The sequence below is a fragment of the Meleagris gallopavo genome, chromosome 2 (genome assembly GCF_000146605.3).
Source record: "Meleagris gallopavo isolate NT-WF06-2002-E0010 breed Aviagen turkey brand Nicholas breeding stock chromosome 2, Turkey_5.1, whole genome shotgun sequence".
Taxonomy (NCBI): Eukaryota; Metazoa; Chordata; class Aves; order Galliformes; family Phasianidae; genus Meleagris; species Meleagris gallopavo.
In genome coordinates this window covers 62,529,018-62,549,703 of record NC_015012.2, presented here as the reverse complement: position 1 = coordinate 62,549,703, position 20,686 = coordinate 62,529,018, and the positions used below count along the sequence as shown (strand labels likewise).

General features: G+C 38.5%; 1 protein-coding gene across 1 annotated transcript; it reads right to left on the bottom strand.

Annotated features, from left to right (window-relative positions):
- Positions 1-5,963: 5,963 nt before the first annotated feature.
- LOC100550074 (DNA helicase MCM9) lies at positions 5,964-20,614 on the bottom strand. The gene is made up of 7 exons (XM_019613027.2): positions 20,283-20,614; positions 18,933-19,107; positions 16,821-17,023; positions 15,676-15,879; positions 14,186-14,268; positions 9,856-10,001; positions 5,964-8,229 (listed from the first exon to the last, which is right to left on the bottom strand). The coding sequence occupies exons 1-7, from the start codon at positions 20,329-20,331 to the stop codon at positions 6,696-6,698; spliced, it is 2,394 nt and encodes a 797-aa protein (XP_019468572.1). The 5' UTR covers positions 20,332-20,614; the 3' UTR covers positions 5,964-6,695.
- Positions 20,615-20,686: the final 72 nt, after the last annotated feature.

Below are 20,686 nucleotides of genomic sequence, written 5' to 3'. Positions count from 1 at the left end.
CTCCAAAGTGCTTTCCCTTCTCCCCACCTGCTGATTATCACTTCAACAATTATTTCATATATCGTATTAAAAATGAGAAATACCAATGCATTGTTTATAAAGGCATGTAGCTGGGATAATTGATATTACATTGGAAAAAAACCTGACATTCTCTTAAATAGGGAAGAAAAGATTTCTGCTAAGTCTAGTTTACTGGGCTTGCATGGTGCCTGCTAGAAACACATCCCCTTATCACCCCATGCATCCATCGATCACTGATATCCACTAATATCATTACTCTAACATGCGTTGGTCTGCTGTACCCAGTGTAAACAAAGTAACATGAAGTAGACACAGTAGACACTGTGAAAACACTGCAAAATATCAAGCACATAAGACTAAAAAACTAGGAGTAGGTCTTTATACTCATTCTTCATACATTCTGCATGTTACATGGCCTAGAAATTCCCTCATTTTTCCTCAAAGTATTTTCCTTCTATTCCCCTGTATGTAAATGACATTATGAAGTAAGTTTTCTGTCCTAAGCTGCAGTCAGATTCAACACACCAGATCATGCAGGCACAGGGATTTCAGTTGTGAAAGCTAAAAAGCAGCTGAATGAATGAGAGAGAATACAGGCACGCACAGGAAACAGTGCATGTCCAAGGTACTGTTCAAGTTCTGTTTCATATACACAACCAAGAAAGAGAGCTCATTCTCCCCTGCAAAAGTTAAAATTTTCTGCTCCAACTGTTTTATAATTAATTTACAAATAACTTTGGCTTTAAAAATGTAAAATTTCATACTGCTCAAATGTCTTCTGAATAGATTAGGGGCTTCTGAAAACAGATGCTGGAACTTTTCTACCTCATTCCGTGTAGCTATCACACTTTCTTCAAGTTAAGCTGCAAAAAACCCAATCAACATGAATTCTGGACATGATAAATTGCCTTTGATTTGATTGAAAAATTTGAAAATTGATTTTGGCTCCTGTCTTTGCTATTTATTTAAACAAGGAAAAGACTTGTTAGTAACATTAACGGCTAGCTACAGAGTGGAACAGTCAACTATAAATATTCAGAAATTGTAAACCAGATACCGCATCTTATTTTTTCTCTTAAATACATTAACTTGTCAAAGCTTAGGTGTAGTTTCTCCTACCCTTGGCTAAAATAGCAGACTAGATGGCTCTCAGCGTTTCTTCTGGTTCAAAGCTTTTAAAAAACATTTTATTTATCTTCATCTTTTAGCCTTCTTTTTTCACATTTCTGAGTTTTTCCGTTGGCATAGTTATCTGTAGGTATTGCTCAGAATGAAAGCAGAGACTGCTTACATCAGTACAGCACGTGGGATTTGATAAAGGAGTGGCAATAACACTGTACCACTGTGATCCACAGTGCAGAGGAACCATGCACAACCGTTTTGAGCAGTGCAATGCTGATCCACATCCACCAGCTCTGCTGAAGCACATCGCTCAGTACTTACACCAATGTGTAAGATGCCTACTACCCTAATCCCTCCCAGCACTGAACACTCTCCCCATTGAATTTTGGAGCTCTTAGTGGGGCGTTGCCCTCCTAACAGCTGAGGTTAATTTGTGCTCTGAAAGTCTCTCTTAAAATGCACTCTAGTGCATGGACACCATTCACACCTCCACACACAAAACCAGGCATTCTTACACCTCCACTAGAGATGAATAGAGTAAAGCTGCCATCCTTTTAGTATACAGTGGATGTGAAGCCGCTTGCTCTCCTGGTCTAGATCTTTACCTCCAGATCACCGAGCCAGGCTAGAATCAGAAGCACATGTGCAGCTGCTTCGAGAGCTGACTCATCTCTCTCATGATGAAGATGTTGCTTCCATCCCGTATGGTTTTGTTTTGACAGACGAGCAACAGTTTGTGGAAGTTGGTGCCTTGAGACTGAAGGATAGTGAATGGAGATGGGAAAAGGCAAATGGCACTTCTGGAAATTAGTGGTACACTTACCTAATGTCTGGCAGTGAAAATGAGCAACACATGAATGCCACTGAACGTTGAAGACAATCGTATCTGGGAATTTGCAGCTTCCACCACTCCTGACAACCTGCTTTCAATTGCTGTTAAGTGTGGAGTTATTATGCTGATAGCAGCAGCAGGCTGATGTGGGACCTGGTTGCTGATAGTCGGAACGTGACAAACTCCTTCTGAGCAGTCACAGTCACTTAGATTTGCTGTAGGAGCTTTCCTGTTGGGGACTTGTTCAAACACGGCTTCCCTTTTCACACAATCCTGTTGTAGCTCTCTCATGACTACTGAGTTGGAATTAAGAAATGTTGCTGGTCGAAATTTGACTACCCCAAAATTTATCTTTTCCTAAGCTGCACTGTGGAAATATATACTTTTTTGTACAATATTTACACGATAATGCAATACATATATGCTATGCACCTATTATTGTATTTATTTTGTGAATAATTGCTTGCAGTGGTAAACATACACACTTTTTCAGAAGAATCAAACGTGCTTGATATATTTTCATAGTCTTTTTTAAAATAGCCATGATCTTTACTCGGTAAAGGACATTGTTAGTCCTTGGAACTAGTAACATTCTTCTGCCTAGCAGGAAGGAAAGCATTGATAAGCCAGGGAATATCAGATATCAGAGGGAGATGACATAAATAGCATTCATTATTAATGAAGCTATTGCCTCATTCACGTAAAATACTGAACACTTAATACCCTGTTTACCTCATCTTCCCATCAATGAGCACATTCCCTCTGTGGTGTTATATGTCTTCACTTGGGAGATCTGTTCAAGTTGAATCCATTAATTAGAAGTTTCAGTTCTGCTTAGGTTGACTTTGCTTTGCCTTTGGCTTTAGTTCACTGTATAATTCTGGTGCACATCACATTATGATAAGTAACACAGTAATGCACATATCTGATGACAACCATGACACTCAAATAACTGTCCTGAGATTAACATGAGCAACGAGCAAACTCAGCCATGTAAGGGTATTTTTTCTTTTTTCTGCTTATAGTTATTTAGAAGATACTAAAAGTAGCACATAAACAGGAATAAAACTAGCTGGCAGTGTAAGAATGTGTTAGTAGAGCAACTGATACCCATGGCACATACAATCTTTTTTTGTTTGTCTTCTGCCACATTTTTTTGTGTTGTTATCTAATATTTTCATGATGTTGGGAAAGAATTCAAGGCTATTTTTAAAGATGTTTACATGGCAAGTGATTCCTAATACAGGTTGTTTTGTGAGCTTAAGAACTGAGTATCAGCCCCAGAATTGCTTTAAATAACAAGGGTAATAATTCCCATGGGAGTACCAAGAAGGACTCCACTGACGTTGCTGGACCAGGCAGTGACAGCAGTCCTGAACTGCAGAAAAAAGCAGCAGTGAGGGCTTGGAAGGAAGGGAGTGAGATGAGGAGGAAGCTACGAGTGGCAAGTGTCCAAGGGGAGGGGGAATGGAAGCAGCAGCAATCACAGTCTGTGTCTGGTACAGCATTACCAACCATCTCCAGCAAAGCAGTCATGAACCACAGCTACTTCTAAGTGCTGTAAGATCCTGAATGTTAAATACCACATACCATGCTGCCTGCATTTCAGGTAATACTGAAGGATTTAAACTGATCATTAAATGTAATTTAATAGTGTAACAGTTTAAGTTAGAGAAGTCAAAATCATTGTAAGAAAAGCGGATTGAAAAACAGATGTTTTCTCTTGTATTGCCTTCACATAAACATCTGTGGACTGCACTATTTGCCTTAGGCAACACCTTTTCAGTGATGCCTACAATAGCTGTAGTATACAAACAGTAGAATGCTGTATGAATAACATGCTGAGACTCCTCTGCAAGTGAAGCGATCAATACTTGAAAATAGAGTGAAGATGAACTTATAAGCATCATTAAAAAGATTTAAAAAATAAAGGTATGGAAAAGCCAGGTAAAGACCACAGCAGAGGTCTGGAAATAAGTGATAAGGGAGACAAGGCGGACCTTTCTGAAAGCTGACTATAATGTCCCTGCACCTCCTCTTTGCTTCTAAAAGGAAAGCACAGATGTCAAAGTGGTATTAAAAAACAGTGACTTCAGAGCCACTGGACTTTGCACTACTCGCTCTTGATTCATTTTGGTTTGCTTTTCCAATTTCTCATGTCACACTAATGGAGAAGCAAATTTCTCAGATCTCAAAAACTCGGTTCAATAAATGAACAGTTCCATTTTATAAAGCAATACACTAATTACTTCAAGAGACAATTCACTCTTTACTGATTTAATATTGTCCCTCAGAAATGACTAACCATTAAAATACTGTAAAGAACAATAGGATTCAGTATGCCTAAATTTTCCAGGATTTTTTGATTTAGATACCTAAAACACAGCTAAATGGTAGACAGTGGCCCAGTCATGCTCTTTTCAGGGCTGCCTAACTTTGTCAACAATTAAAATGTCTTAACTGATCTAGAATTCTCTCAAGCATTATTAGATTTGTTCTGATATGCTCAAAGATATCAACTACCAAAGAGTGGTGCTGAAATGCAAAAATGGTCTTAGGTTCTCACATATCCTCAGCAAGAATGGGAGTGAACTAGTATTACCTTCTTGCTTTCTCTACCTCTTGAATACAAGTTTCGTTAGTAAGGAAGATAGCCGTCTGCATTACAAAGCATCTCAGTTTTCCCAAAAATACAGTTACCCTAATTCACTATGTAGTTATCCTGGCCCTCAGGCGGATTTTACAGTGCAACAGATTTGATATTAGCAGCCTATAAAGTTAAGAACCTTCTCAAACACAACATGAGCATGGAGAACATGAAAAAGCCAACCCTGACCGTAAGTGCAATTTTGTGCCATTTTGACTCTACTGATTTCAACAGGGATCTCATTTCCAGTGCACAGAGAGACGAAAGTCAACCAACCTCCCACAGAACTCCCATACAGTTCTTTGGAGCAACTCTTAACGGAATTTTAAGTATTATGTATAAATTATTCCAGATGAGGAAAGCATCATTAATGTTAATAGCATTAGCATTAGAATTCTGATTTCTGATTTAAGATTTCTGACCCTGGATACTTGATCAAGTTTCAGAGTAGACACAGTATCCTGTAGGAAACATTTTGTTTTCAAGGGCAATACAGCCATAATCACAGAGCACCCTCACCCCGTCTCTTTGGGAAGGAGCAGCACTGGGTGGCTCTGTGCTCCAGGAGAGAGCTAGAGAAAGTCCACTTCTTTCATTTCCAGCAGAGTACTACTATACAATCAGTATGCACAACAATGTCTCTGTCATTTTCTCAAACTCCTAGCAGTAAGTCACCCACTGCAATTACTATTTTCATTATTTCACTGCATCACACTAAAATTCTTGGGTCTTACCACTCCCCCTCATTTCCTGAAATTTTACACTATTTTAATTCACCCAGTTTCAAGGGAGCTACTGCTGATTTTAAGCAAATCAAGAAAAATAAGACCTTGTTTGTGCTAGCAAGCCTCTCAAAGGATTTACTGTGCCATAAGCAACCTTTCATTCTCCGTTTACCTTGTAGGTAATAACAAAAATATTCTGTGGAGAATTCAAACACAGAAGAAACATACCTGACAAGTCACTGAAGGAAATTCAAGGCTTGTCTATTACATAAACATGTAATACACTAGTAGATTAATTTCCCATCAGACAAATGAATGACATAGGTTGCAGCATGCCACAGAAGATAAACTGCGTATCAGATGTAGTAAAACACTAATCATAATTTAAATAGTTAATTAAACATTTTCTGAGGCACAATTAAGTTGTGCTAGGTTAACTATTCACCATTCTGTCTGAAGTCTGAAGTGTAGTTTATATGCCAGGGCTTAACACCTGCATTAAAGTTACTTTGATTACTGAGAAGTTCCAGTTACCTGAAATTTGTTCTCTCTGCCATGAAGAACTGTCCGCTTACTACAGAATTGGGTTTTGATAAAATGACCCAGAATACAGATACAAACATCTGAATCAGTGTATTTAAAACTGAAATAAAATAATAATTAAAAAAAAAATCAGAAATAAAAAGCCCTACATACATGTCTTCAACATCAGCAGTGTGATAAGGAACACAGTAGCCAGACATGTAGCAAAGTTGTCATGATATTGATAATATGGGGATATTCAGCACAGCACGATGATAAATCACAATATAGCTAGCTATGCTGAAAACAAACATACATAGGGAAAAAAACAAAACATAATGACATAGCTTTAGCATCATCATTTTTCCAAAGCAGCGTGGTGACTCAAAAAGACAATCTGTATCACACAGTTCCAACTGCTACATGAGGAAAAGGACAACAGTCAATTAAACCCGCTCTTCCGCTAATGCTGCTGTACTCTGGATATATGAAATGTATGAGTCTGTGGGTTAAATCAGATCATTCAGAACAGTCAATCCACATTAGCATTCTTGGGAAGAGTTTAGAAAATGAAAAGCCACATAAGGCCTGCAGTATACACAATCTTTGGCTGATGTAAAGCATACAGCCCTTAAAGTATCTTCATTGGTATCAACAGGCATCCAATATTATTTTTAAATGCTTTAGTAACCTATAGATACTGTTGATACAATTAACAGAAAGATGTAGATTCAGAAAAGCTATGTGTTAAGTATTAATTGGAGAATATACACGTTACAAACTTGGATTTTTCCTAACCTCTTAATCCCATTCGTAAAATGCACTCTTAATCCCAGTCAAAATCTAGTGTTGCATCATCCAGCTCTGCTATTGAGAAGAGAGATTTTCGGGTGACCACACTGTCTTTACTTGCATTTCCCAATGCAAAACTCTTCCTTTTGTTAGGATTGCTCACATGCACCTTCAGCAATGGGCTGTGGCTTTCCTTGTTGTTAGTGTCAGTCTTGATAGTTGGTGGAGTTTCTGATTTTGAGTCAGGACGTGACACAAAGCAGAACCTGGAGAGGTTTTCTAATGTGCTGGAGCACACTCTCACCGTGCTTGGACCACCAAGCTTCTCCTCTCCATCCCTTCTTTTTTCAGTGAGTGGAGGTGACACATCAAGCGTGACATCAGAACGCATCAGTGCATTCCCTCCCATCTCTTTCCCTAAGGCCTGACTCAGGTGCTCTTCATTCCCTTTATTACCAACGGATTGCTTTTCCAAACTCTTTTTTCCTAAGTGAGTCAGTCTCATCTTGCGTTTCTCAGGTGGGCAGCAATCTTTTTGCAGTTGCTCTCCCTGGAGCTGCTCTCCTGGTTTAATAGTATTTTCACTTGGAAAAAGGGAAAATTCTGCATTTTTCTTTTCAGAAGAATGATCATGATTTGTCCTCGGTCTGAAAGAAAATTTAGCTAGTTTAGCTGCTGGAGGACTTTCACTGCCAGTAATTTCTGGCTCACGAGAACATACTGTCTTTGCTTCCTTCTCTGCTTGACCTTTACTTCGTTTTCTCATGGAAATTACTGCATGTTTTGCTGCTGCAGATGCACTATTATTTTCATCTTCTACTACTGAGTCTGTATCACTTGAAAGATCCAGCAGGCCAGACACAGGTAATACTGAGGGAAGGGCCTTTGCTTCCGAGTTCTGTGTACTCGTAAAGAATCCATGTGATTTCTCTGTGTGCAGCCTCTGCAGGCTTTTAGAAACCCGTTGTGTAATAACTGAATCCTGCATATTGGCACTTGTTGATGTTGGGTCTTGAATGTTTGCTTCTGAAGAAAAACATCTGTGTTCCTCAGTCCTTTTGCTGCTTATCTCAGAAACTTTGTCTTGCTCTGAAGAAGCACACAGAGTAACAGTTGTTCGTGAGCCTCTCATTTCATTTTCTTTCCTTGAGATAGAAGAATTTCTTTCTTCTGAAGAGGAGGACTTAGATTTTAAAGCCACATTATCTGGAGATGTTTTGGGCACTGGAGATGTCTTCCAAAAAGTTTCTTCAGCATCAGTGTTTCTGTCTTCCAGGCTATCAAACCATCCCAGGCTGCCATCATCACCTCTCTTGTTAAGTTCAATCAAGCGTTTTGTACGTATGTTGTTACCAAGTGTTGGGTTGCATAAGGTTTCTGGGTGTTTATCTCCTTCACGATTGTTTTCGAGCAAAGAAGGCTGTGGATAGGAGTCAATCTTTTGTTGATCTGAAGGTTCTGACGGAGACTTTTGCTTTGACTCAAATGTATTTTTGTTCAAGCATCCTGTAGTAGTACTGAAACTTGTCTCTTCAGGCTGTAACTGGCAAGAATTTCCTTTTTGTAATCTGTAGAATGAAAAAAAAATGAAGCAGTACTCAGTTATTTTTCCAGTTTTCTTCCTTTATTGTCCTAACGATGTTTGGTATGTATGAATGGTGGAAAAAGCTACAAGTAATGCTCAAGTATCTGAATAACTCAGTTTCATGTATAGCTCTCCAGAAGCTGGTGTTGCAGTCTGAGCTCATTTTGATCTCTCAACACCTTCTGCATTAAGTAGCAGAATTTAGAGTTCTTCTAATATATGAGAGAAAACGCTATATTTGAGAGAAAATACTATATTGACATATATTTCTAGAAATCATTCTTTCAGTTATTTACTAATAGACCTATTCTGATAGAATACACTTAAGATTTTGATGAACAGTTACAGAAATGAGCTGATTCACCAAGATGTGCTGAAAGATATATGCCTGTTTTATCAAAATATGGTTTAGGGGAAATACATTGGACCAGTCTTCTAATATAGAATGGAGTGTTTTGGAGAGGATATTCATTCAGTATTCTCTAAGCTACTTAAGAGGGTGGAAGAAGAAAACATCTTAATTTGTAGTACAAGGGATTCAGGGAGATATGGAGAAAACCTTTATGAGTATTAGGATGGAGCAATAATGGAACAGACTACCCAAAAGCAATGGGAAATTCCCTTCGTCAGGGAGCCCGAGAAGAAGGTAACTGAAGTGTCTGCCAGAAAGGTTAACTGCAGGCCTGATCCTTTGTGTCTGATCTTCCATCCCACACTGTATTTCAACAATCATTTATGAACACTTGTTTCTTAACACAAGCTTTTTCCTGCCTAGATAAAGGAGATACCTCACTTTTATCTCCTTTTATTGCCATGATGTCCTTACTATAGATTACAAAACGAAGTCTGAAAAACATCTGAATGAAAAAATGTGTTTTCCCACTTGTTCTTATTCCCTTGCCTTTAAAAATATTAATCATTTGTATTCCTTTAACAGCAAGAAACTACAAGTTTCTTTCAGGCCTGACCTCATTTCAGGAAACAAATATTTTTGTATTTACTTTGTATTTATTTCCCACCAATCACAGTGTTGTCCTTTCAGTCCCAGTACGTTAAATGCTCTCTGTTAGTAACAGAAAATAGACTTTCCAGAGGCTACTGCAGTGAATTGAAAACTAGAGAAAAAAGTGAAAATTTGTGTGTAAAAAGAGAAAAATCCCACAAAATAACAGAACTTTGATTCAGAATTCTATTTTTCATTAAAAGAACAGCATGAATCATAAGCTCAACACAAAAGAAGGCAAAAAAATATAAAGCAGATCTTCTGTTTTCCACCAAGCAAGTAACAAAATATTTTATACAATCACATGTTGAGATAAAGAATCTCGTACCCTAGTAAATTCAGTTGGAATTCACCTGAGTATAGAATTGAGATATATGTTGGGAACCAATATATGTTGAGATGGTAGAATTATTGTTGCATTTCATAACCCAGAGAGAGAAATGATCTTGTGATGATCTCAGAGTGCTACTTTAATACAATGCTTATTCACGTCCTCTAAAGAACAAGCCCTTTCTCAAGATCAGATTCTGTTTTCAGACTCTCTCTAGAAATTACTGTCAAACGATTCTTTTTCTCTGTTGAATTATTTTGTCACCCTGCAAATACCTGTCAAGTCTTTGTAGCTCCTTGTGTAAAAGATGTTGCAGCTCCAGTCGCTCCAATATGAGTTCACACTGCATTCGGTACTGTGCCACTGGGTTTTCTGGGAATGAGGTGTGTAAGGCATTGATGGCTCCAAGAAGTGCTCCTCCCTATGGCACCAGAAGACATTTTAAAAAAGTAAATTCCCTTTATTATTTAGCACCAGATTTAAGCAGCACAGACCACTTAATACAAAATTCTCTCTCAGATATTTTAAAGCTTAACGTGGCAAATGTTTACTGAGGAACTCCAGTGACAAAGAGAATCCTTTTAGGTCTGTTCCGACAGGCAAGCTTGCTCATACACATAGAACAATTTTATGCTCAAGATTGCCATTTACTCCTCCTGAATGCTGATTTTATTTCTTTATAGAAAAACAGAATGTCCTTCTAAGGCTTGAGAACATCATTACTAAAAACAGACATTAGTAATTAAAAGTAGGTTTCCAAATACCTTGTAAAAATTCTGATCGTGTAAGTAACTTTCATAATGGAAGATGTTTTGACTGCTAATTTTTTTCACTGTTTTCCTATTTAAATGGAAAGACCTGGGTATTAAGGCTTGTCAGCATGAGAGAAATCAAACTGCAAAAATATTTTTGAATAGATGTAACTATTTAGGAGTAATTCCACACTTCTAATCTTGTGAGAAATGAAGTAGCTTTTATTTGGAACAGAGCATCTGCACAAAGTGACTTGTTTCACACAAAATATTCTACTACAGCTCTTTGGAAAAACAAAACAAACAAAACCACAAAAACCACACACCTGTTTTGCCACAGATTAGCCAGTATTTATCATTCCTGACTAATCTATAAAGCTCAATCCAACTGATCAACAACGTGCTTATCAAGCATCAGGAAAGCAGCAGCGAAAGTGGACAGTCTCTAAAAGCAGAAATTGCCACACACAGCATCTCATGGCCCTCAAGTTTTCAATAAAGGCAGCCTCCAGACATAGAGACTCCGAGTCTATAGGCTGTCCCTATTGAAAGCGTGGTCATGTGAGTGATGCTGTTTGTGGCAATTAGGTTTTTTTTCCATTTTGTAATTTAAAAGTTCACTTAAAAAAAACTCATACTGAAGCAACATCACTCACATGGCTAATTCAAGCCTCTAAAACCAATATTAAGCAATATTAAAACTAAGGTTGGCTGTGCAAACATTAATGCATCCCTCTTAAGTTATCACTTGTTTTTTTTCACAGATCACTTAGCAATATGACAAATTTGTTCCACATAAAAGCAGTTACGAAAAAGATTTTTGTACAACACTTATTTGTTTCATAAATCTATTTTACTGTGAGTTTTTCCTTATTTATTCCAGGAATTGTACATTGTACAATGAGTCAGGGGCTGGAGAAATGAAAGTTTGGTCTGTTAGTTAGGACAGCTAAAAGCTACTGATGAAAATCAGATTCAATCTCTGTGCTAATTTCCAGTTCTTATGAGTCTGAGTGAGACAACTAAGCAAAGGTTTTGAAAGGCAATAAGTTTCTAATTGGGAGCTTGATATGGAGTGTGCACAGAAGGAAACTGCTGTCAGTAGAGAATGTGCTCTAACACTCAGAGTGCTACTGCTCTGAAACTAAGACCAAACCATTTTTCATGGGACATGCTTTAGTGGATAATTTCTTCTGGATCATGCATACATCAGCTCCAAATTACAAAACAGGAGTAGTACCATCTCGTCACTTTACAATGACTGCACGAACATAAATCACTATTTCTGAAATACACTGGAAATGAATTCCACAGAAAAGCACATGAAAAAAACAGAATTCTATATGTAGAACAGCATTTGAACAGTAAGTAAAAAAGCACTGAGCAAAGTATTGACAAAGAGTCGTTGCTTTTAGCTTGAGTACTGTCAACCTGTGATGTAAGAATCCAGTGGGAAAAAAAAAAGGAACATATGATTATATATTTCAAAGCATATGCCCAGTGGGTACAACTACGTCCTGCTCTCCCTGAGAAAACAAAGGTGAACAGAGGCTAAAACAGACAAACAAAAAGCCTCAATGAATTGGGCTGGTGATGAAAATAGGATAGTACTCCTTCTCAAGTAGGCTCACATGAAATATCCAAATACTTCCCTGAGAACTGTGAGATTTGATTTTACACTGGTAAGAATATGTTTTTTTGTAGAAGTTGGAAAGATGACATTTGAGATAAAATTTGCTAAGCTGAAAGCTGAACTGAAGGGTGGCAGTCAGTCCTTCAAGCATGACATTGGTGCTTCTGCATTTCCAAACTCATTCTACAATTAGGCAGGAAACGTAGGATGTATCTACACATAAAAACAATTTCATTTTCAATTTTTTCTATTCAGTGATAAGGAACCACTTTCTGAAAAGAAACCACTGCATGTTGCTTTTATTTAGATTTTAAGAAATCAAAGAAATCACTTCCTTTAAAAATAATTTCAGTGATTTATTTATAATTTCCAAGTGGGAAGTAAAATTTGGCCTTAAGTACCAGATCTCAAGTTTGCAGATTCTTAGAAAAACAAACTTCCTCCTAGGAATCAAGGAATAGAACAAATATGATGAGCACACAAACTGCTCCCAGGTAGTCTTATACAGTCATAATTCAGGCAAATTTCTCACTAGCACTGATTAGACATATGCTTGTTATGCAACCTGCAGCCCTCAAGGGAGAAAGAAATATGACAAAGTGACCCATTGTTAAAATAGTACCTTTTTTTCCTACATTTATTAGTGTTGACAACATACAGATATACAGATGGCAATATAAATTCATTAGTCTCCACTTTTTGATGTCATGCAAAAAAAAAATCTGAGTATTTCAGGTTTCTTGTTTCTCAAAATCATACTGATGTGAAATCAGTGTCCCAGCAAATTCCAGTATAAGTAATTACAGTTTTATTTACAGTTAACAAACACTTATGCTGTATCTTCTGCTCTTTCAATTGGATTTAGTGTTACTGGTTATTTTGACTCAGATGCAGTACTGTCATTGAAAAGCTGAGCTCTTCAAAAGAGTGCAGGATGAGCTGCAGCAGAGAGGAATAATCTTCTGTGACTCACTAAGGTCAGACCTTGCAGTATTTTTTAAAGACAAATTCCATGTGTAAAACTGCACAGTAGATGATCTGTGGCACAAACTTCAATTAATCTCTCAAACTTCCTTGAAAGAGAAAGGGGGATCACACGTGCCTACCTGCCACATGTGACTTTGTACATCTACCTGAATGCACTTTATTTCAAATAAGGTCCATATCCACTTCTGCAGAAGTCTTCAACATATTTGAGCTAATGGATGCTATATAAAATTGCTTTAGTTTTGACCTATTCATATCAATCTATACAGAAATAGAGGATGTCAGTTTGGACCAGACCAGTGATCTGTGCAGTAGAGTACTCTATCTCTGACAGAACCCAAACCAAATAATTCAGAAGTGCAAAACAGCCCCATGTAAGAAATACAGGATAATCTACTTATGGTAACTTATTTTCTACTCCAAAGCATTAAGCTTTATTTCTCTTTAAAATTTTCTATCTGAAGGAACATTGTCTATTTTAAATATATTTTAGAAGTAAAAATATTTTCCAAATTTCTATTTAAAAAAGCCTCTACCAGATTCATATCCCTTTTTTCTGCTCTAAATCTACCTCTTTCCTTTACATTCAATATCCCAATGATGCTCCAGTAAATTATAATGTAGCCTTCCACATTCTTTCAATGCCTGTTTTTACTTCTTTTTTTTTTATCTTAGAAATATTACACAAATCCATGTGATAACTAGAAAACACCATTTTCAGTGCATGGCGACCAACGTACTGAACTTTTAAGGTTTCTCAGAGTAAAATTATTCTCCTAAAAGTTCTGTGAGTTTCAGTATCACCAACGGCATGTTTTAAAATACTTTAATGGCAATGCAAAGAGTTGATCTTGGCAACCAATAGAAACTTTCTCAAAACAATTGATTGGTTCTCTCATATCTAGCTCATGAGCAACAAGCTAATGACACATAATGACACATCAGAGACTATTAAAGGTAGCGATGTAATAATTTTTGGTTCAAACAGTCTTTAAAATGCTGATTATTATAGCATAACAAAATCCACTTCATCCAGAGTTTCCACTATAACCTGTGTTTAAGGATTTTTGTCATCAAGATGGACTAAAAGTTAATTGCCAAGGTCTCTGATGATCTATTTTCCATGATAGCATGAAATCTTCTCCAAAGAGATTAAAGGAGTTGGCATATATCTACATGATAAATCTATTAATGTGGTATTACAGCAATTACAATGTCTGCAAGAAATCTTACCTGCATAGAAGACTCCATCACCGATACCACAGTTACAGCATCTTCCAAAGTCACAGTGTCCCTAAACATCAAGCGGGCATGAGCTAGCAAAAACAAATGGGCAATGAGAGTGAGTATGAATGAAAGTATATTAAGAGTTAAAGAGCAACTTTTGTACTAGAAGGGAGATGATATTTCTTCAAACTTCTTTAGCTCTTCAAACACTTGTGTACGGATCTAACTTAAACATCAATATGGTCCTTTTGATTTTGGTTGGTCAATTCCAACAGGAATTAGAAGACTTAGTTTTACAAATAAAGAATGTAATGTGCTTCTGAATTATAGTAACAGGACACCTTAAATAACACTGCTCAAAATGCTGTAGTTGATATAAAATGCTAGATATGGCAACAAAGAATGTGATACAATTTGTTATATGTCAGAAAAGATGTAATTTCTTCTAACTGCTCCAAAACATGCTTTTCTCTACGTAGCTTTATTTTTTCTTGTTTTCCTTTCATAAGACAGCAAAACAAAACTGATTTTTGCAAGTGGATACAATGCAAATGGAAATAATTTTCTACATGAAGCTATCCCAATTGGCTGTGGAAACATGGTTCTTATTCAGCATGAGAAAGTTTAATCAATACCATCTATATAGTACTTTGAAAGAACAAAGTCCTACTAGAAGTCTCAAATATGAGGCACATAAGAATGGAAGAAACCTTAAACACATAAATAACATGTGAACCTTAAAGAATTTCTATTTAAAGAATCTTAAGAATTTATTTCAACTAAATAATTTCCCCTGAAAACTGAGACCAAAGCATAAACATCTGATGCAGAAAGTACTACACAGCTCACTGCCATATAAAAGCATGAAGACCATTTATGATTCTTGATACAAAAATACAGTACATTCTTTTAAATTCACCTTGAAAATATTCAATGTGACATTTTAAAAATTGAAATCATGTTAAGATAGAGACCTATGCTTCGTTTTTGTTCTTGTAAATGAAATATAACTTGAATTTACAGTTGCAAATGTTGTAGTCCCTACTGCAAAATTGATTACTGATACAGAAGGAAACAAAAACGTGTTGATGTTCTATTAATTTTAGGACAGTTCCCAGTAATTGACACCTTTCATCAAGCAGAGTAGAAGGCAACCCAGGGCTCAAACTAAGTAAAATGAATCCTGAGATTTGCTTTTCATAACGACACATATCTTTGGAGACTTTTTTGTCTAGTATAATCTTCCAATGGCTTTAGTTTTTATTATGACTGTGAGAACAATGAAATTAAAACTGATCTTGATCATCCAAATACAACACTTTTTCCTACGTTCAAAATCTCCAAATCTCTTTAGATCGCAAAGTAATACAAGGTTCATCTATCTGGATCTCTATAGAAAAGCTGCTACTCCGCTCACTGGCTATAATTAAAGTTCCAATCTATTCATTTTATAAAGGTTAATTGGCAGCCTAAAAATAAAATTGTCCCAGCCTTACCTTCTGCAAGGCGTATCAAACTCTCCAACAAGCGAATGGTAGTTCGGGCAGCATTCCTGCAGTCGCTCTGACGCTGCATTTGATAATAGCGTACAAGGATCAGGTTGCTCTCATCAGACAACTTTGGCTGTATCCTTTTTATAAGGCAGAAGTAGGTTTTCATCTTTTCCATGCTCCACAGCTTTTCAGATTTGCTAGGGCAACCTGCGTAACAACTGCCTCGTCAGTAAACATAAGACAGACATGAAGCCCCCTCTTAAGAATTATTGTTAATTAGGTGGGTGAATATAAAGGACATTTTACTGTATTTCTGGGGCGTATTGGAGTGCCTGCACATCAGTCCTTGAGGACTTCGTTAAATTCCAGTGTGGGATGTTACATACCACCCAATCCCTCCCCTAACACAATCCACAGCAAAGCCTGCAGTAATTTCAACAGCAGTGCTGTCAGGCTCACTGCCCACCAGATGGAATGGTTGTTATTAAGTGCTCCAGTACCGTGTAAAATGTAAAGTGCCACGTGACTGCTGTACCTCCTCTGGCTATTTTACCTGCTCCAAGGAAGCCAAAGACTACCTGCCATATTCTGAACATTTTCTGCAGGGATACATTTTGAGAAGGGAAGAAAACAAAATAAGCTACCTGAAGGAATTCCTCTAATCACTTGCTCTCTAATGGGGATCAAAGTCATGCTCCTAAAGCACATGAGGGGCTGGTTAAAAAGAAATCACACTGCCCTTCCTAATTTCACAGCACGCAGCTTTGGCACACTGTTTAAGCACTCCATGAGTCCTGTAGCACGCACAGCTCAGATTTGTTCTATCTGAATTAAGTTTCCCACTCACAGCATGTAAAATAGTATCATGTGTAGGATCTGCACATCAAGTAATAAGGCCAAGATGGAAACCACCCACTTACTGAGCTGGGCTGATGGTCTGATCACAGAGTAAAGGTAAAAGTATGGTGTTCACAGATCACCTCTATTAATTAATCAGTGATCTCTATCTTATTCCTACTAGAAAGACGACCACCATCACAGGCAACTACCACAGCAAACACATGAACACCGATTCATGCAAAACATCGAAAAATAAAATACTAAAATTAAAGGTGTGTGTGTGGGAAATTAAAAAAGACTGCTCTTACCTTTATTTTGCAAGATGAAAGATGAAATGATGCGGTCCCACTCCTCATTCTTTGTATCTAATAACACTAAGACCAGGTCAAATCTGCTCAGCAGGGGACTGCCAAGAGCTATGTTGACAGAGACAGACTCAGTAGGGTCATAATGGCCTTTGGGGTTTGTTGCTGCCAGTATGGTTGTCCTTGTATTAAGCTTACATACCAAGCTAGAGAGAAGTAGGATGAACAGCTGAATTAAGCTGGGAAGGGTAAATGATTCCAAAGTGTTAAGAACAAATACCATGTTTTATGTTATAAAGAGCACATCTTACCTTCAAAGCGTGCTAAGAGCTAAACAGTACATATAATTATTGTAGTAATGAATATTACATACAAAGCTTTTCTAAGTCAGAGAATAGCAACTACAGATTGTACTCGGCATACCAAAAGTAACGAGGTGATATTCCCACAAGTCATCTTTATATACAGCTAAATTCTTAGCTGATTAAAGCTAACACAGCTTTTCAGAAACAAGTGTTACTTTGTAGATTCCTACAGTATATTTTTTTCACAATTAAAGGTAAATTTTGTCTTAATTCACATTTTAAGAAAGCAAAATAAAATGGAGCATATGTTTTATTCCTGTCTGTAATCACATTTTGGATATTAACCCAGTCAAACAGCGATGGCAGCCATATCAACTCTATTTCCAGGGTAATTGAGATTTTTCTCTCTTAACAATACTAACCCAGTCTGTGTTATTAAATGTGGGGCAAACTGTTTCAGTTAAGGTAGCAGTTATTCTAACTTTGATTTGACACCAAGCTAGAATTTTAAAGGTAAAAGGTAAAGTTGTGGTTTGAAGTCTTCAAAACTCAAACAACTGCAACTAGGAACCCGACTAAAATACATCACTATCTTATCATGCAGAAATACTGCATTGTTTCCAACCATTTGTCCCCATCTGCACTGCTGGCAAAAAGGCTCACATTCCCTCAGATGAGGGGAACATGATCTATCTGCTTTCTGCCTAGTATTTTTGCAGGGGCTGCATCAGAATTGGTTTGGGTGAAAAAGTATGAGTGGATGCATTTTAAAGAATGCATAAGCCGAGCAAATTCATGCATACTTTCAATGCACAGCACAGTATAACATAGTATATAACATAAGGAAAAGGTGAGCGTTAGATCTTATACAGGCAACAGCAAATGTTGAGCAAAATCCCAAAAGAGAATGCAACAGACAGGAGGGGAAGAAGAGGTGAGTTGTGAAGTGGAAAAAATGGCAAGAGCACAAGAGGCTGGAGTAGAATTCAGTGCAGATGGCCGGAAACAGAAAGGACATGATCAACTAGAGAAGACAAGAAGATGTGATGGGAGCAAGAGCAGACTGGATGGGAACAATGATGGATGTGGAAAGGATGGTGCCTTCTGAGTAGTGGAGACTCCAGTAACTTCAGCCAGGGGATGATCTGGGCCTGGACACGAGCTGCTCATAGCTGAGAAAAACATGTTTGAGCTCAGAGATCAAACTGGCAGAGTAAGAAGCAGCAGGTTTGAATAGATACTGGTTTAAGAAGAGAGGACATGAAGGTCAGTAGGAATTTATATTCATGCCTTGGCCAACATACAAGCTGGAGCAGTCTGGAAATCCAGTATTACTAGATATTGGAGAAATGAAATCCTGCTTTATGAGTTCCAATACTAATTTCACTAGGTTTCTCATTTCACATACAATTATTATGATAGCTCCCACAAAATGACAAGAACATAGTTTTTGGAAAGAGTCCTTGTCTAAGCGCAGCAGTAGACTGAAAACCCAGAGGTTTGGGGCCCTGGGCAGCCTGATCTAGTATTAGATATGGAGACTGGTGGCCCTGCCTATGGCAGGGAGGTTGGAACTTGATGATCTTTGAGGTCCCTTCCAACCCAGCTCATTCTATGATATGATTCTATGATAAGTGAACAAGGTATGTCTATGAAATGTCAGTTCACCTTGTTGACCAATACTGCTGAGAACAAAACTATGCAGTACAACAAAGAAAACAGCTGTAATTTACTAGCATGACAAGCATCTCTTCAACTTGTAAATATAAGAGAAACATCATTTTGTCACATATGTTAACATGCCACTTACCCAGCTTTTGCTACACTGATGGTTTGCTGCTCCATTGCTTCGTGGATACTGGTTCTGTCATGTTCTTTGATGCTATTGAACTCATCAATGCAACAAAGGCCTCCATCTGCAAGCACCAGCGCTCCAGCTTCCAAGTTCCACTCCCCAAAGTCCTTCACAGCAGTCACTGTCAAACCTGAAGAATCAATTATTCCAGTCTGTTTTTTTTTCAGATTACAGGAGCGAACTTGAGTGAAAGAATGGGACACGGCACACTGGCTTGTGCCACTGACAGAAGGAGAAACAGCAGGCTAACTCCACCACATATCACTACCATGCATCTCATTTACACTTGCTGGTAAAAAATCCCACCAGTGTTATGCAGGTTGGTTCTGATCTGCAGAGCAGATTCTGCTCAGCTTTCAAAACTTAGTAATTTCTTATTAACAAGGGTGAGAAAATCAAATCTGCTAGATTGAGAACTGGGGTGACTGCAAAGCCCACAAATTTACGGAATGGATGCATTCAGCTCTCCTTACCCACCAACTACTTAAGTAGACAAATATTCCAGAGCTGAAAAATAAAGCTTAGAAAAAATAAATAAATTCAAAATGAAAGGAACAAAATAAGTTCCCAGCAGGCATTAGTGAATGTACACGTGACACAACACTGGGAGCATGGAAGGTCAGAAACATTTCAAAGCTGCGATAACGGCTGCTCACTATCAAGTATATGCAGCTCTTTTCCATTTTCCTAGTCCCTACTTCCCAGCCTTTTCTCTATCTTTAGCCCTTCTTTTTCACTCCAAAGTGCTCTGCTCAAAATATCCTGGTAGCTGACAGGCTGCTGCTAGCCTGAAACCTCCTGAAATGCTACAGCAAAGCTTGCCCAAGGATCTCCCCACACAGCACTTCCAACGTCCCAAGGAAGAGGCTGCTGCCTGCTCATCTCTGCAGATCAGTCAGAAGTTATTGGCAATATATGTTTCTGGATAGTAATTTTAGCTTGATGTGAGGAATCTCTTCCACTGTGCCCAATCTGGCCTTTTGTCTGACGTGAAGAATGCTAAAAATGTACAGTGAGCAACAGATTAGGCAACTATCAGATAGTGACACTTTGTAAATACAGCAGTGTAATCCCCTTTCCAAACCTAGCAGTGGCTTGGAGGTCTGCTAAGAGCCGAGGGCCTAAGTGCTGCTCTCACTGCAGACATGGCAGACTCTGCTCCTTGCCTGCATGGCTCAGGCAAGATGTCTGCTCCACACCTTCCTGCTGCACACTCAAGGGTTCCCTGCAGGCACGATTACTGCCCGACCACATATTTATTTCCTCAGGGATTCGCCTCTCACGTTGAAGAAAAACACCACACACCCCTACGCCCTGGTACGCCGCTCCCCAGCGCGGCAGTGGTCGGTGACATGTCACCGCTGCCATCCCCGCACACGGCAGCCTAAAATGGCCTCCTCCCCGGGCCGCCTGTGCTCGGGGCGCGCGGCGCCGCCGGAGGCCCTTCATTACAGCACAGCCTCGGGATGACGGCTTTCTGGAGGCCGTTCACACAACGGCCCCCGTGGGGCTGCACGGCGGAGCTGGCGCGGGCTCGGCCGGGCAGTCCCCAGCCAGCACGTACCGCCTGACACCTCGGGTTCTCAAAAAGAGTTTAAAAACCCGATAATAATAATCCCCGGGCAAACAAAACCAGCCACCCACAGCACATGGCGGAAGCCCACGCGCGAGCAGAGGCGCGGCCTACGGCACCCAGGTCCGCCCCTCGG